The following is a 14,382-nucleotide window of genomic DNA, read 5'->3' as shown; positions in this document are numbered from 1 at the left end:
TCATCTCTTTGTAGCCTGATACTTATGCCATTGCAAACATTTCTCCAACATTCGTCTCAGAGCCGCCTTTACTTCTTTGTTTTTCAGGCTATAGATGAGGGGATTCACTAGGGGAGTGACTGTGCCATACTGTATGGAGAAGATGAGCTCCAGCGGCGAGCCTGAAGTTGGCATGAGATAACGAAGGAAAGCTGATCCATAGAAGAAGCTCACTGTGGTGAGGTGGGAGGAGCAGGTGGAGAAAGCCTTGCTTCTGCCTGTGGTGGAGCTGATGCTCAGGATGGTGGTTGCAACACGGGCATAAGAGAAGAAGATCAGGAAGAATGTACCAAAGCCATGCAAGAGTGTGGAAGCAATCAGGACAGTGACATTGCTGAAGACATCCGAGCAGGACAAAGGAAAGAGAGAGGGTAGCTCACAGCTGTAGTGGGAGATCGTATGGGCTTCACAGAAGTTCAAGTTCATAGCCAGGGGGATGTTGATAACTGCATCCAGGAAACCCAGGCTCCATGAAGCCCATACCAACCTTACACACAGCTGGCTGCTCATCATCTGGCCATAGAGCAGAGGGTGGCAGATGGCAGCATAGCGGTCATAGGCCATGGCAGACAGCAGGAAAATTTCTGTTCCTCCAATGGCAAACACAAAGAAAGCTTGAATCAGGCAGCCCTCTTTTGAGATGATTTTCCTTTCAGACAGGAGGTTCTCCAGAAGCTTGGGCACAGTGACTGAAGAAAAGCAAAGATCCAGGAAGGAGAGATGACTCAGGAAATAATACATGGGTGTGTGGAGCTGGGAATCAGCTCTGATCACCAGCAGCATCGTCAGGTTCCCCATCACGGTCAGGAGGTAAATCCCCAGGAAGAGCACAAAGAGCGGCACCTGGACTTCGGGGTCAGCCGACAGCCCAAGGAGGATGAACTCAGTGATGGTGCTGTGGTTTCTCAAGGCCATCTAAAGAGCGTGTTTCCTAGAAGTAAATACAGGCATGGACTTGAAACTTCCCAATTACAGAGGTAGGGACCCACTTTTATGTGTATACTACTTCCTAATTATTTAGATTTCACGTATGCCCTTATTGACGATCTGGAATCCCTCCTTTCCCTTCTAGGGTTCGGTTCAAACTCACTGTGATATTTCCATATAGCTGTTATTCTACTTTATTTATTTATTTAAATGTTTCCTTAATGTTTATTTATTTTGAGAGACAGAGAATGAGTGGGGGGAGGGGCAGAGAGAGAGGGAGACACAGAATCCGAAGCAGGCTCTGAGCTGTCAGCACAGAGACCTAGTCGAGGTTCGAACTCATGAACCGTGGGATCGTGACCTGAGCCGAAGTCGGACGCTCAACCGACTGAGCCACCCAGGCGTCCAGGCGCCCCACTGTTATTCTACTTTAAAGACAGCTGAGGATAGGGCACCTGGGTGGCTCAGCGGGTTGAGCGTCCGACTTCAGCTCAGGTCACGATCTCACGGTTCCCGAGTTGAACCCCGACTAGGGCTCTGTGCTGACAGCTCAGAGCCTGGAGCCTGTTTCAAATTCTGTGTCTTCCTCTCTTTCTGCCCCTCCCCTGCTCACACTTTGTTTATCTCTCCCTCAAAAATAAATAAACATTAAAAAAATTTTAAAAGATGGCTGGGGGAATTTGCAAATTTGTTCAGACCTAGTTGATGACTAATTTATTCCGCCTCCTTCAACTGAGCACTGCTTTGTCAGCAGTATTCTGTGTGTGTTTTATGCATTGTAGCAGAGTTGCTAGGGGGATATTTCAACATTTGCCTCCTCTCCTCTATTCTCCAATCTGTTCTTGCCTCATTTCAAAACCCTCCTAGGATTCATAATTGCTTAGTAGCACCATTTTGTTTTTCTTCAACTTTTTACTGTTGATGATACACATTAACATATATTGTTAATTTGACCCTCTGGAACAAGATTAAAAAATGATTGTGTGTGTGTGTGAATTTTGGATGTGAGACAAAAGAATAAGGGAAATTATTGCTGACTCCTTTTTTGCAAACTGAAAAATGAGTATCATAAATTATGTAACTTGTCCAAGGCCATGACTTGTATACCTATCCTTTCTTTCCTACAGTGACTTTCCTTTAAAGCCTGCCTTCAAATTCTCCATCATACATGGCATTTAGACATTAAAATTGGTCTTAACTGTTTTGGTCTCAATGCTGTGGACAGACAGGTGTACTTGTTCCTGAGCACCCACAGGAATAACTTTCTCTCAGCTTTTACTCGAACATCTCTACTGGAAATGCCTTTTAGGTAATTAATTGAAATCTTATTTATTGTTTTACTCCCATCTTAATTTTGACCTGTTATTGAGATCCTTTGTGATCATTTGCTTCTTTGAACTCCCACAGTACATAATGATAATAAAAAATAGCTATATATATATATATATAGATAGATAGATAGATAGATATATTTTAATCGAGGGCCTAATATGTCCTTGGCACTCTTAAAATTGTGACATTTTTCTCATTTAATTTCACAATTAAATGAGAATTCATTTCACAATTCTGGATAGGTCATTCTATACTAATTTTTCAAATCTAGAATCAGGAGTATGTGAGTGTTTTGCCTTCCCCGAGTGAATGAGTGGCTACATCAGGACTTCACCCGGGTCTTCATTATTCTCATCTGGCACCTCTGCCTCCCTGTTTCTTGCCAATTTCTTAAGGACGCTAGCTCTCATCTGGTGGCAGCCTTGGAAGTGCTCCTTAAAGCACTTCCTAAAGAAAGGTCTACCTTAAAGAAAGAACCTAACATTCAGCTGTGAAGGAGGCAGTTAACTGACAGCACCCAGTTGCAGGACCTTTGAGATTAACCACAGCTTTGGCAGAGGCCAAACTGTTTGCAGGGAGGCAGTGAATGAGCATGCCTTCTCTACGAGGAGGTCGAGGAGGTCGTTGCTCTGATCTCCCACTGGCTTGGATGAATATTTGTCCGATCCGCACTGCAGTCTGAAGCTCTCCTAGACAATTCTGTTGGTCTTCCCTCTTTCCCGTCGCCGGTGTCACATCTGAATCACAGTCTGAAGGCTTTTCTGACCCAATCCTGATTCCTCCTCTTTATCTTTCACAGACCCTGCCCCATAAAACTTCGTGTAATCCTCACCATCTGCTTCAGGTGAGGAGGATCTCACCTGATATGCTTCCACTCTGTGCTAAGTCATTAACTCACCATAAACAACTCTATTCATTTTATGACATTGCTGAATCACCATCTTATTTTGGCAGTTAGTGGTTCGAATATTTATGCAATTTTATTTTTTTTTCTCCTCCCCCCACCAGACAATGACACTATATAGTTCTTTGATGAGGGTAATTATGCTCTAAATTACTTGGTATCTCTATATCATAGTACTTGGCCCAATGAGAAGCACATACGGTGGATCTTTTAGCAGTTGTTGGATGAAAAAAGAAAGCCATGAAGTGAATTGGACAGACTCGTTAGCTAATCTTCTTTAGAAAAATTTTCAGGGGCGCCTGGGTGGCTCAGTCGGTTAAGCGTCCGACTTCAGCTCAGGTCACGATCTCACGGTCCGTGAGTTCGAGCCCCGCGTCGGGCTCTGGGCTGATGGCTCAGAGCCTGGAGCCTGCTTCTGATTCTGTGTCTCCCTCTCTCTCTGCCCCTCCCCCGTTCATGCTCTGTCTCTCTCTGTCTCAAAAATAAATAAACGTTAAAAAAAAAAAAAAAAAAAGAAAAAAAAAGAAAAATTTTCAGACCCGTAAGCTTGATAAGGATCCAGCAATAAGAAGACAACAGAGGGGGAAGCAAAGAAATGGTACGTGTGTATATGTGTGTTTGCAGTGCGTGTATAGATTGTCTCAGTTTTGAGCAACTGTTGGTGTACCTAACATATTCCATGCCTGCTATCCCATTTCAGACTCTATAAGAAAGGCTAACATGACATTACCTGTTCATTCATTCATTTTCCTGAGCAGTAATTTAGTTTATCCATTCGTTCTTTAATACATCTTTTCCATTAACTTAGCCTTCTAAGTTCTATACATTTATTCATTGATCTTTCTTCCATCTGTCCATCCAAAGCTCCATTCATTCACTCACGAATTTCCTGCTGTATGTCAGGTTATGCTGGACTTAGAGAAAGTCACATTGCAGATACTTATGTTGAACTGCTATATACATGCACATTTCTCTGCTAGATTTTAAGTCAGTCTTATCAAGTATCCAGGGATGACTTATCTTTCTAGACTAGCTCCTTATGCTTCATTTGAAACTTGATATAGCACTCTACATTCAAGTCCTGCTTCTTTATTAAACACCCCTTTGTTGGTATCTTCACACGTTCTTCTGACCAGTCCCTTGACCTCTTAGTCTGCCTTTTATTCTCTAGCTTTGTTCTGACACCAGAGTCTGATGTCAGTATTGCCCAGAGGACTCACAACAAAAAGTTAAATTCTGAAAAACTAGCCGAGTTTTCAGTCTTTGTCATTTTCTTTACTTGGACAAAAAAGTAGAGATGTCTTTTCTCCACTATTAATATTAAACATTCATAAAGATCCCAAGACTCTGAGTCTCACTTAGAAGCTAGATCTAGATGACAGTTCAGTCTGTCCTGTAGGTGGATCTGTAGTTTTAGGATGGCCCAATTTAACTCTGATTCAGCAAACAATGAGAGCAACTTTCAGGACAAAGAGTCCATTTTAAAGAGCCTCTCTCATCTCTGAGTTTGTCAAGTCCTTTCCAATGAATATTTTCTCTATCTTCATTTTTTTAAGTGTTATTTATTTATTTATTTTGAGAGAGGGAGAGAGAAGAGAGAGAGAGAGAGAGAAAATGAACAGGGAAGGGTAGAGAGAGAGAGAGGGAGAGAGAGAATCCCAAGAAGGCTCCACACTGTCAGCACAGAGCCTGACACAGGGCTCCAACTCTCGAACTGTGAGATCATGACCTGAGCTGAAACCAAGAGTCAGATGCTTAACTGACTGAGCCACCCAGACACCTCTGTGTATGGTGATTCTATTTGTTTATGAAACAGTCCTGACACATACCTTTCTTATAGATGAGGAGCTAAGACACAGAAAAGTTGAGTAACTTTCTCAAGATCATAGAGATAGTAAGAGTCAGTTGGAATTTGGGCTCAGGAACTTTGCATATGACATTGTCATATCCTGTCTAAGGAGATGGGTATCTTGGGTCACTCCTTGGCAAAGGAGCCATATAACATAATACAAAGTACCTAAAGTCTTGTTAGACTCATATATATTTAATTTTTAAAATGTTAGTTAGTTGAACAAATGCTGGGATTGGTGGATTATTGAGAATGAGAAGAGAGAGAGGTCCAGTGTTTCTTTTATTCACCGAATGTGGGGATGTTCTCCATGGCCAAATGCAGATGGGATGGGGTAGGAATTTGGTTACTGAGTAGCAAATGGTATAAAGATCTTTGGATGTCTAGACTCACACCAGGGCTGCGGAGGAGGGATGAATGTAGGAGAGAACTGAAAAGGAACTTTTTGAATCCAGATATTTTTCCTCAAACCTGGTCAGACTCCTGACCCTTTCTCTGTGTGCTTCACATCATAAATATTTACTGGGGTCAAGGGGAGTTAGTAAACAAAAAAAAAAAATGAACTTTTTATAGTAGATGTGGTTTGGCATCCTAGAAGAAGAGGGTTTTCTCAGGGTGACCATTATCTGTTGTCTACTCTGATCTACTCTGGTGTGTACTCGCTACTAGCCCCATCCACCTTGACCTTGATGCGTCCACCTGCTGGTCCCAGGTTTCACTGAACTGCTAGAGCCCAGGCCAGGGCAGACTTTGAAGCCAGGTTGCAAGACATGCCAGACCCCCATGTTCAGCGTAACTCACTGAGGGTAGAGAGTTCTTCTCATGTAGCTGGATGGGACAAAGGCCCCAGTGGATGGAAAAAGTGATTTCTGGGTCAGGAAGCTCAGTCTCCAGCAAACAGAAAGCTAATGAGAAGAGAAGAAGGCTGGATTAGGAGAGGGAAGATAGGGACCAGGAAGGAGAGAAGAGCAATCAGAGCGGACATTACCGAGTTCCAGGCTTTTTGTGATTCAGACTTCCTGTCGCTTTGGTCTTTTCATGATGAGATCTCATCTGGACTGGGATGATCTCTATGCCTATGGGAACAAATGTTTCTGTAGCCTAGTTACAGGAAAGGCAATCAGTCCTTTTTTTTTTTTTTTTTTTTCCTGTTTGGAAGTCACAGTGAGAGCAGAAAACTGATTATACCAGAGCTACTCTTAAAGGTAGAAGCTTCAAGACCAGCATTTTCTGAGTTCTGTCTTGCTCCTGCTTTTCTCTCCTACTCGATAGGTGGTAAGACTATCAAATCCTCAACAAAAACTGAAGAGCTTCCCTCCAATGGTCATAGGCCGCACCACACGGGCATCTTTTTATTTAATTTCCTCTTTGATTTTAAATACTGTCATAGGAGAATCCGGGAAGTGAGTGATTCTCACATAAAACCCTTGAGAAGGGTATATATAGATGAAGCAGTCAGTAATTGGTGAACTGGGCCTGGCAGCCTAGGAGATGAAGGAGCCAATGTCCTTTATTCCCTGAAGTCATAGCTTGAAGCCCAATTTGAAACTCATTAACTAGACAAGTTGAAATTTGTAAAAACGTCAGATGATTCGATTTGGTATGGTCTTTTGGAACTTCTGTGTTGAAGTTATGGTCTAGAATGAAATCACTCTCCCCAAATGTAGCACCTTGGATTATTGAATATTTCATGCTGAAAGAATTTGAGAAATGGCAGGTGCAGGAAGGACTTTCTGATCTTCCCCTGACACAGATCATAAAACTCTCACGTAAGAGGTGCCCTCCCTATACCTGGAGGAAAGGGGCGTCCTTATTTCTAAAGTGAAGGGACACAGAGAGGAATCTGAACAGGCCTTGCTAACTACCCATCCCCATTCCCCTCACTTGCACTTACCATACTTAGCTCACCTTTGTCTTATCACATCTTTCCATGACTTTCCAGTCTTTTTCATAAAAACAGGTTTGTACGTTTTGATCAACATGTTCCCATTGTGAGGTGTTAGCTAATCTATGGTGGTAATCAAATTGTAGTATGTATCTGGTGTGTATATATCAGGGGTGTCTGGGTGGCTCAGTTGGTTAAGTGAGTGTCCGATTCTTGATATTAGTTCACTAGGTTGTGATCTTGTGGTTGTGAGATCAAGCCCCGCGTTGGGCTCAGCGCTGAGCGTGGAGCCTGCTTAAGATTCTCTCTCTCCTTCTCTCTGCCCCTCCCCTGGTCACTCTCTCGCTCAAAATAAAGAGACATTTAAAAACAAATTGCAGTATATAAGTATATTATTATATCAATATGTTATATACTTTAAACTTATACAATGTTATATTTCAATTATATCTCAGTAAACCTGGGAAAATATCCCACTTGAGTTTAACTGTTTCTTCTGGTCTTCATTTTCTTATGAAGATTCCCATGTCACGCAAAACTTAAATAAATTTGTATGGGTTGTGATGAGCACCAGGCATTGTAAGTGCTGAATCACTAAATTCTACACTGAAACTAATATTGCACTGTATGTTAACTCACTGGAGTTTAAATAAAAACTTGAAAAAGAAGAGACAATTTGTGTGCTTCCCTTTTGTTTATCTGTCTTTTGCTCCAGGAGTCCCAGTCATGAACTTAAAAGGGTAGAAGAAAAAGATTTTTTTCCTCCCTACAGGTATAAATATTTGAACTGACTTTAGAAACCTTGGATTCATACGGTGTTTAAGGAATTAATAAGCTTTTTTTCTTTTAATCTTAAGAAATGCTAATCTTGAGAATTCGGGAAGAGGGAAACAGAAAATAATGAACACAGTTACGATACAATCCCTTTGTTTTAATCACTACATTCTCCCCTACTTTTAAGAAAAATTTTCAAACACCCAAATTAGGATATAAAATGAAGCAGTATATTATTAATATTGTCTTGTTTTTTTAGCATGCTAGATAAGATTCTTTTAAAAGGCTAGCGTTTTAGAACAATGTTGTCATTTAAATCTATCATTCGTTACAATTGTAACAGCACTCCAGCCAATGTTAAGGGTTAATTTAAGGGTCAGGGCACTGGGGTGGCTCAACTGGTTGAACGTCTGACTGTTAACTTCAGTTCAGGTTATGACCTCAGGGTTGTGGGATTGAGCCCTGTGTCGGGTTCTTCGAGGAGCATGGAGCCTGCTCTCTCTCTCTCTCTCTCAAGAAAAAAAAATAAACTAAAAAAAATAAAAGTTAATTTAAGGGTTAGCAAAATAACACACCCCTTGCTTGCTCACTTGATCAGTGATAAAACTAATTTACTTTCTTTGAGATTTGCAGACCACTGGCCTTGGGGAATGAAGGACCAGAATTTTCCCAGGTCACAGAGGCCAGAAAGTCTGTTTGAAATCTCACAGGCTTTCTGATTAGTCCAGTAGCAATCTTTTAGCAAAATGTTTTTTTTTAAGGTCACACAAATGACTTTACCAACCTCCCTTTGCGCATCTGTAGACCTTGCCCTCCTTTGCAGAAAGAACAGAGTACTCTTGCACAACCACCCCTGGGTACCAAGGAACCAGACCTTTTTGCACAATCCTCCCCTGGGCACAAGGAACTAGATAGAACTTCTTGCACAACCTCCAAGCACCGAGATAGCTCTGTAGCTGGCATCATCCAGTCTGCAGGTAATAAAGAAATGTCACAGACCAGAGCACTCCCTGAACTGAGTAAACCCCTTTAAAGATCTCTGGGCCAGGCAGAAACCCTGGCCTTCGGACAAGTTGGCCTTTGGACAAGAGTTCGCCTTCCCCAAAGGTGGCCAGCCTCCCGAATAAAGCTCGCATTCCCTTTCAGTCAAAACTTGTCTCTTGAGTATTAATTGGCCTTTCAAGGGACGGGCAGCCAAACATGGGTTTCGGTCACACAATTACTATTTGGTACAGTTATAATATTAAATGTATATTTAATGCTCATTAAATGTGTGTGTGTGTGTGTGTGTGTGTGTGTGTGTTACAAAGAAAATCACAGGCCCCAAATGGCATCACTTAGCTTAAGGCCCTAAGTCAGTAAACCAAGACTTAATAATCTTGCTGCAGTTTCAACCCCTCAGAAATGTAACCTTTAACCAGTCAACGTGGGAATTTCCTGGTCAGCACTAGGAAATTTACTGAAAGACATCCTAGGTTTCCCCTTGGGAGGGCAACCTTGCCTAAAACAATGGATTCTTTGCTAATAATTTCCTTTTTTCCACTCCCTCTCTACCTTTAAAAACCTTCCCTTTGGAGCACCCCTCTCCTTGGCTGATGGGATGCTGCCTGATTCATAAATCAATTAATAAAGCCAATTAGATCTTAAAAAAAAAATTTTTTTTTAAAAAACATTTATTTATTTTTGAGAGATAGAGACAGAGCATGAGCAGGGGAGGGGCAGAGAGAAAGGGAGACACAGAATCCGAAGCAGGCTCCAGGCTCCAAGCTGTCAGCACAGAGCCTGATGCGGGGCTCGAACTCACAAACGGTGAGATTATGACCTGAGCTGAAGTCCGACGCTTAACCAACTGAGCCACCCAGGTGCCCCAAAAGCCAATTAGATCTTTAAAATTTACTTGGTTTTTGCAGACATCAAATATACATTGCACATATACATATCAAAGCACATTAAAGTACTGAATAAAACCAAATCTGATGTCCTTGGGGAGTGTGGTGTGGTAACTTAGAAAAAATGCTTTTGCATGTGCAGATTGTTTTCAGAAGGAGGTTATAAAACGCTTTCATGGGGTGCCTGGGTGGTTCAGTCCGTTAGGTTAAGCGTCTGACTTTGGCTCAGGTCATGATCTCACGGTATGTGGGTTTGAGCCCCGCCTTGGGCTCTGTGCTGACAGCTTAGAGCCTGGAGCCTGCTTCGGATTCTGTGTCTTCCTCTCTCTCTGCCCCTCCGCTGCTTATGCTCTGTCTCTCAAAAATAAATAAACATTAAAATAAAACCCATTTTCTTTGCACTGTTTGCACGAGGTAGTGAGCTCTTCCATGCAAGTGTGTACTCTTTTCAAAATTTTGTAGGGGCGCCTGGGTGGCGCAGTCGGTTAAGCGTCCGACTTCAGCCAGGTCACGATCTCGCAGTCCCTGAGTTCGAGCCCCGCGTCGCGCTCTGGGCTGATGGCTCGGAGCCTGGAGCCTGTTTCCGATTCTGTGTCTCCCTCTCTCTCTGCCCCTCCGCCGTTCATGCTCTGTCTCTCTCTGTCCCAAAAATAAAAAAAAAAAATAAAATAAAAATAAAAAATTTTGTTAACATATTAACTCTTACTATGCTTTTGTGCACTGCAAGCCAAGAGGTAGTCATGAATACCTACAGTTCCTTAGTGGTTCTATGTTACCTCTCTGCCGAGGTTGTTATAAAATATTGTTATTTTGGACACTAATGCAGTTAAGACTATTTCTAGTACTCAAGCAAGAAGCAAAACAGAACAGATTGAAAATGAAACAAATGTTTGAAATGGGCTGAAACATGTTTGCCTTATATGAAAACCTAAAGTTTGATAATTATAGATTGGGATAAAACGTTTTACAAGAAGAATTGATAATTGGCTAAAATGGCTTAGGCAAATATCCTTTAGGTGGAAAGCCTGCGGAGTTCTGCAAGGGCAGTCTCAGGGCACCGGGACATAAAGAAGTGGGAGATGTGCAGAGAGAGAAGGACCACAGACAGGGCTTTTGGTCCTCCCAAATGGAAAGAGGTCATCATAAGCCTTGGGTAGGAACATATGTCTGTATTTTAGTTTGTTTCATTCATTCATTCATTCAGAGAGAGAGAGAGAGTGCATGAGCGAGTGGAGTAGTGGCAGAGAGAGAGAGAGAGAGAGAGAGAGAGAGAGAGAATCCCAGGCTGACAATGCGGAGCCTGACCTGGGGCTTGATCCCAGGAACTGTGAGATCATGACCTGAGCTGAAGCCAAGAATTGGATGCTTAACCGACAGAGCCACCCAGGCGCCCCTAGTTTCATTTTAAAGTCCTGGGCCAAAGCCTTTCTTCATTATCAGTCCCAGGCATCAACGCAGTGAATCCCCTATATCCATACATATTCTGGGACAAGGAGATGTTCTACATTTGACAGCTTCTCAATGATCTCCTCTCCAGGCTGACTCTTTCCCCATCTCTATGAAGCACTATTTGCTCTGCCCACTTCTCTCCCTTCTCTCACTCCTCCCTCTCCGTCCACTTCATTCTAGCTTTGATCCCTTTTATGCCCTATTCTTGTGGTAGGAGTGTTATGTTTATATGTTTACTTGGTGTGAAAGGCAGAATTCTAAAGATGGCCCTTCAAGATTCCCAGTCTCTTGTTATTCAAACCCAGATCTAGAGACTGCTGTGAAGGGATTTCGTAGATGTAATTAAAGTCCCAGATCAGTTGACCTTAAAATACGAGATTATACAGGTGAGCCTAATCTAATCACAGGAGTCTTTTAGAAGCAGAGTTTTCTCCAGATGGAAGCGGGAGGGGAAATGAGAGATTTGGAGCGTGAGAGGTAGGCGATATGCTGTTTTGAAAATGGAGAGGGCCCTGTGAGAAGTGAAGGGGCCTTGATAAGGAGGGATGACCCCCTGTCAGCAGCCAGCAAGGAAATGGGGACCTCAGACCTACAGTTTCAAGGAGCTGAATTCTGCCAACAACCAGAATGAGCTTAGAAGCAGATTCTTCTCCAGAGCCTGTGGATAAGAGCCCAACCCAGCCAGCAGCTTGATTTCTGTGAGACCTGTGAGACCCTAAACAGAGAACCCAGTCGAGTCTGCCCAAATTTCTGACCTAGAGAACCGGAAGGTAATAAACGGACGTTATTTTAATTTGCTAAAGTTTTGCTAATTTATTATGACAATAATAGAAAGCAATAGAGAACTAGTATACCTGGTAAATTGTGACTTGCCTCTGTTGGCTACATTTTTCTTTCTGCCTATTTAGAGACATTTTACCACCACCCATTCATTATCCTTTCCTCCACCCCCCAAAGCTCAAATCTTTGTTTTCCCTTTCTCAGAGATCCAGGATCTTTTATGCCTATAAAACCTTTCCCCAGGCACATTAATTCAAATTAAACATTCAGGATGCAAAATATTTCAGGGTCCATCCCAATTTGAATGATTTTCAAAAATGTGAATCATGACTTGACATGTCATTAACTAAAACTGTGAAGCTGAGGTTTTCTGATTTACGTGCTCTGTGTCTGAATAGGATTGATTCTGAGCCATGGCAAGCAAAATAGCTTCCAGCACTTTCCTTGGTGATTTTTCAAAAGGGAGCATCAGCATGCATATTGCAACATGTGACAAAATAGGAAATCAGGAACTTAATGTCAGTCATGAGATTTCTTGCTGCAGTTCTGTTCTGTTTTCTTCATGTTATATCTCTTCTGTGCTGAGACATTGTAAATATTTTATCGTCATTCTCCTCAGAGCTGCTTTCACCTCCTTGTTCTTCCAGCTGTAGATGAGCGGATTCACCAGGGGCGTGATTACACTGTACTGTATGGAGAGGATCAGCTCCAGAGGTGAACCCGAGGTTGGCATGAGATAGCGAAAAATGGCTGAGCCATAGAACAGGCTCACTGCAGTGAGGTGGGAGGAGCAGGTGGAGAAGGCCTTGCTTCTGCCTGAGGTGGAGCCGATGCTCAGGATGGTGGAGACAATGCGAACGTAAGAGAAAAAGATCAGGAGGCAGGTCCCAATGGCATGCAGGAGCGCAGAGCAGAGTAGCATCGCAGAGTTGGTGGAGACATCAGAGCAGGAGAGAGGGAAGAGGGAAGGCAGCTCACAGGAGTAGTGGTGGATGGTTTGAACATCACAGAAGTCCATATTCAAAGCCAGGAGGATGTTCATGAGTGCATCCAGAAAGGCCACAACCCAAGAACCCCACACCAGCCTCTCACATAGCTGTTTACTCATCACCTGGCCATAGAGCAGAGGGTGGCAGATGGCGGCATAGCGGTCATAGGCCATCACTGAGAGCAGGCAAGCCTCAATCCCTGTAGTGGCAAACACAAAGAATACCTGAGCCAGGCAGCCCTCTACTGAGATGGCTTTTCTCTGAGACAGGAGGTTCTCCAGCAGCTTGGGCACAGTGACGGAAGAATAGAAGAGGTCTTGGAAGGAGAGGTGGCTGAGGAAGAAGTACATGGGTGTGTGGAGGTTAGAGTCTGTATGGATCACGAGTATGATCAGCAGGTTCCCCAGCAGAGTCAGAAGGTAAATCATCAGGAACAGAACAAAGAGCAGAGCCTGGACATGGGGGTCAGCAGACAGCCCGAGGAGAATGAACTCTGTGATGCGGCTGTGATTCCCTGAGGCCATTTATGGTCACTGTTCTTTAGAGAAAATTTAGGAAGACCATTAAATTTTCTTCTTTCCATAACAGTTTGCAGAAGGTATTATTCTTTGTTATTCATTCCCTGTATCTTTCCCTATATATCCCTCCTGCCTGGTCTGATCTTCATGTTCATAGCCCTCATATCTGCCTTCGATGGTTCCATGGAATCCTTCTCCTCCCCGGCTCTCTGCGGTGCTGTCTCTGAGCTCTGGACCAGCCCCACTGGACTTTTTCCTAATAAGGCTAATGTGTGGGGGTATGGTCGACTACGTAGGCCTACCAGAGAACTGTCCCATGACTAAGTTACACAATCCCGAAGCTAGGTGAATTCCAGCAGATGTCTTGGAGAGGCTGATGCAGATCTCTGCTCACATCTAATACCTGGTTTTTACTCCGTTCTTCAAAACCCACTGACGGTTCATTAACTGATTAATGATAGCAAAGTTGTGTTTGCGTAGCTGTTGATCTTGTACAAATGACCTCCGCACATGTTTTCCACTGTGTGTGTGTTTGTACAGGAGATGGTGAGGGAAGAGACTGAACTCATTTCACAGGTGAGAACATTTAAGCCCAGTGATCCTAGAACTTGTCTAGATCCCCACACTGATCAGTTCTTTGAACAGCAAGGAATTGAATCTGCCACATATTCCAGATTCTGAGCTGGAATATCTATTCCAGATATAGAGCTGATCTACTAAATGACCTGCTTAGAGAAAAAGCCAAACTCCCTAGTTTGGATTTCAAAGTGTTAATCACCCAAGGTTCTCTAGATGCCCTGCTGCTGAGGCCAGTAGGCATTTCTTGTTCCCCATCACTCTTGTTCTCTCTGATTTGATTTAGGTTGACCTATTTTGCGTTTCTACTATTGATTTACATCTTATTTATCTTGAAATTCCCACCTTATTTACCACCTGATCCATGAGTTCTTCTTTGACCACTTCCTTCTTTGTTCTCACATAAATCTCTGGGAAAATCATCATGAACCATATTTTTCAGGTGATGAAAATAAAGCTAAATAAGCTAAT

At 42.9% G+C, this 14,382-nt stretch overlaps 2 protein-coding genes across 2 annotated transcripts; both read right to left on the bottom strand.

Moving 5' to 3' along the window:
• On the bottom strand, positions 1-1,135 carry LOC132676939 (olfactory receptor 8S1-like). The gene has a single exon (XM_060628906.3). The coding sequence runs from the start codon at positions 952-954 to the stop codon at positions 1-3; it is 954 nt and encodes a 317-aa protein (XP_060484889.1). The 5' UTR covers positions 955-1,135.
• Positions 1,136-12,393: 11,258 nt separating this feature from the next.
• On the bottom strand, positions 12,394-13,341 carry LOC132660330 (olfactory receptor 8S1-like). Its single transcript, XM_060604347.3, has one exon. It carries the CDS (start codon positions 13,339-13,341, stop codon positions 12,394-12,396), a length of 948 nt encoding a protein of 315 aa, XP_060460330.1.
• Between the last annotated feature and the right edge of the window lie 1,041 nt (positions 13,342-14,382).

The sequence above is a fragment of the Panthera onca genome, chromosome B4 (assembly GCF_046562875.1).
Source record: "Panthera onca isolate mPanOnc1 chromosome B4, mPanOnc1 haplotype 2, whole genome shotgun sequence".
NCBI classification, from domain to species: Eukaryota; Metazoa; Chordata; class Mammalia; order Carnivora; family Felidae; genus Panthera; species Panthera onca.
Note: the sequence above shows the minus strand (reverse complement) of the source record. Positions and strands in the feature narration are given on the sequence as shown.

Excerpts from the sequence above, each read along its gene's own strand:
- LOC132676939 (XM_060628906.3), bottom strand. The coding sequence starts at position 954 with ATGGCCTTGAGAAACCACAGCACCATCACTGAGTTCATCCTCCTTGGG.
- LOC132660330 (XM_060604347.3), bottom strand. The coding sequence starts at position 13,341 with ATGGCCTCAGGGAATCACAGCCGCATCACAGAGTTCATTCTCCTCGGG.